Source organism: Marmota monax, unplaced genomic scaffold (assembly GCF_021218885.2).
Source record: "Marmota monax isolate L192 unplaced genomic scaffold, Marmota_monax_Labrador192_F-V1.1 WCK01_AAM20220418_F8-fsc00347, whole genome shotgun sequence".
NCBI lineage: Eukaryota > Metazoa > Chordata > Mammalia > Rodentia > Sciuridae > Marmota > Marmota monax.
The window spans coordinates 252,523-255,112 of NW_026694678.1; the positions used below are offsets into that span (position 1 = coordinate 252,523).

The 2,590-nt window shown below is 42.5% G+C and overlaps 1 protein-coding gene across 1 annotated transcript; it reads left to right on the top strand.

Moving 5' to 3' along the window:
- Positions 1-395: 395 nt before the first annotated feature.
- LOC124078530 (FMR1-interacting protein NUFIP1-like) lies at positions 396-2,083 on the top strand. Its single transcript, XM_046423353.2, has one exon. The coding sequence runs from the start codon at positions 424-426 to the stop codon at positions 1,882-1,884; it is 1,461 nt and encodes a 486-aa protein (XP_046279309.1). The 5' UTR covers positions 396-423; the 3' UTR covers positions 1,885-2,083.
- The last annotated feature ends 507 nt before the right edge of the window (positions 2,084-2,590 follow it).

The following is a 2,590-nucleotide window of genomic DNA, read 5'->3' on the forward strand; positions in this document are numbered from 1 at the left end:
CCTCGGCCTCCTGAGTTGCTGGATTACATGTGTGTGTCACTATGCCTGGTACAAATGTGGTTTTTTGAAGGGCATAGTCTGTGAGATTAATTTAATTTCCTTCTAGAACAAGATAGCAGATTTTTAGATAAGGGCAAAGAATTATGTGAGAAATATCTGGATTTCATGAAGTCTGTGTTCTAATGAATATGATTCCACCACAAAGAATATAGGAAACACAGTTTGCTGCTGGCCACATTGCTGGTGACTGTATACTTGAAGTGAGGCTGTTGCTCCAACTCCGTGTTTGTTTTAAATTAAAAGAAAAATAGTCTTTATAGTAAATATACATCTTGGAGAATTCAAATCACTTCTTTTCTTTTCTTTTTCTTTAAGAATTGCTGTTGAGACGCACGCTGGGCTCCCAGCTTAGAAGAAGGTAGCATGGCAGAGCCAGGTAGTAATTTTATGAGCCCTCCGGGGTGGTTTCCAGCCCCCGAACCGACTCCCAGGTTGGGGCCCATGAGCAACGCCGCCCCTCCGCGGGACAACTGGGTATTCTGGGCAATGCTGCCGCCAATGCCGCCTCCTTCGTTGCAGCCTGCTGCCAGATCAGAGCATTCATTTGAGGCGCAGCCCCGGATGAAGGTCCAGCCTCTCTCCGGGGCGCCACCCCCCTTTGATGCCCAGATTCTGCCCGGGACGCAGCCCCCCTTCGACTCCCAATCCCCCCTTGATTCTCAGCCTCAGCTCAGCGGCCAGCCTGCTTGGAAGTTCCAGGCTTCGACATCTTGGTCCTGGGGACAGTCTCCTGGTGCTTTCCCTCATCAGCAGAACTCCTGCAATCCTCCAGTTAATCATTCTTATTTTCCACCAAAATATGATGCAAAATTCACTAATGTTAACTTCTCTCCTGGCAAAAAACAGAAAAAAAAGAAAAGAAAGGAACAAGTTTTTCACTTATTTTGTGATACCTGTGATCGTGGTTTTAAAGATCAAGAAAAGCATGACAAAAACATGTCTGAACATACAAAATGTCCTGAAGTAGATTGCTCTTTTACTGCACATGAGAAGATTGTCCAGTTTCACTGGAAACATATGCATGCTCCTGGTATGAAGAAGATCAAGTTAGACACGCCAGAGGAGATTGCAAGATGGAGGGAAGAAAGAAGAAAAAATTACCCAACTCTGGCTAACATTGAAAGGAAGAAAAAGTTAAAACTTGAAAGGGAAAAGAGAGGAGAAGTATTGACAACGACACAGTATGGCAAGATGAAGGGGATGTCCAGAAATTCACAGATGGCCAAGATCAGAAGTCCTGGTAGACAACACAAATGGGAAAATGATGATGTCAAACAGAGCGGTGTCCCTGGATCAGAAAACCTCCCTGGTTCAAAGCCTGAAGGTCCACCTGAGGCAAAGGCAGATCCTCTTGGCGTTTTGATAAATAGCGATTCTGAGTCTGATAAGGAGGAGAAAACACAGCATACAGTTGTACCTAAGGAAGTCACACCAGCTTTGTGTTCACTAATGAGCAGCTATGGCAGTCTCTCAGGGTCAGAGAGTGAACCAGACGCAACTCCTGTCAAGACTGAAACAGAAGCTGTGGCAGAAAACCAGGTTGCTCATAGCAGTCCTCCCAAGAGTCCAAGACAAGATGTTAAAGCAACTGTTAGAAATTTCTCAGGAGCCAAGTATGAGAACCGAAAGAAAGGTTTTAAAAAGACAAACCCTAAGAGGAAAAAACATTGTCCCAACTATGAAAAATTATTTCAGCCAAGAACACACCATCCATATCTCCTGGAAATGCTTCTAGCTCCGGACATTCGACATGAAAGAAACGTGATTCTTCAGTGTGTTCGATATATCATCAAAAAAGACTTTTTTGGACTTAATGAAAACTAAAGATGTATAGGTGTGTAATGTTTCAGCACATATAACTGAAGCATATAAAATGTGTAAAATAATACCATCCTCAAGTTAATGGAGGAAAACCCAAAACCATTTTTTTTTCCCAAAACTGTATTGGTAAACTATAAGCCTCATAGAATATTATGTTGGAATTTCAAGTCTTTCCTTTGATTCTGTGCAAATAAATAACGTGGTTAATTTAAAAAAAAAAAAAAGAAGAATTGCTGTTGCTCCTGGATAAAAAGTAGTTGACGTCTCTCATTCTGTTAGCTTGGAAAACATTTGCTTAAATTCCCAACTTAACAACCATTCAACCAATTGATAGCAGACAACATGGCCAGATCACTTGAGAACAAAGAGGAGACCATGTCTGTGTAACTTCATGATCCCACACATTTGCTATTCTTATACCTAACGGGTAATTTAGTTTCATTAACACCTGGAAGCCAAAATCCAAAAGAGATGGGGAAGGGCAGGGGACAGGGAGGGTTGTTCATGGATAGGCATGAAGACCTTCACCACAGACTCATCCTTCCTCTAGTTTTAAGTCTGAAGAGACAACCAGGGTAGGAGGAGACAGAAACCGATGAGGATGGAGAACAGCTGGAAATCCTTGTACATTGCTGGTGGGGATGAAAAATGGCACAGCCACTTTGGAAAAGAGTTTGCAAGCATCTCACGAAGTTAAACAAACACGTAG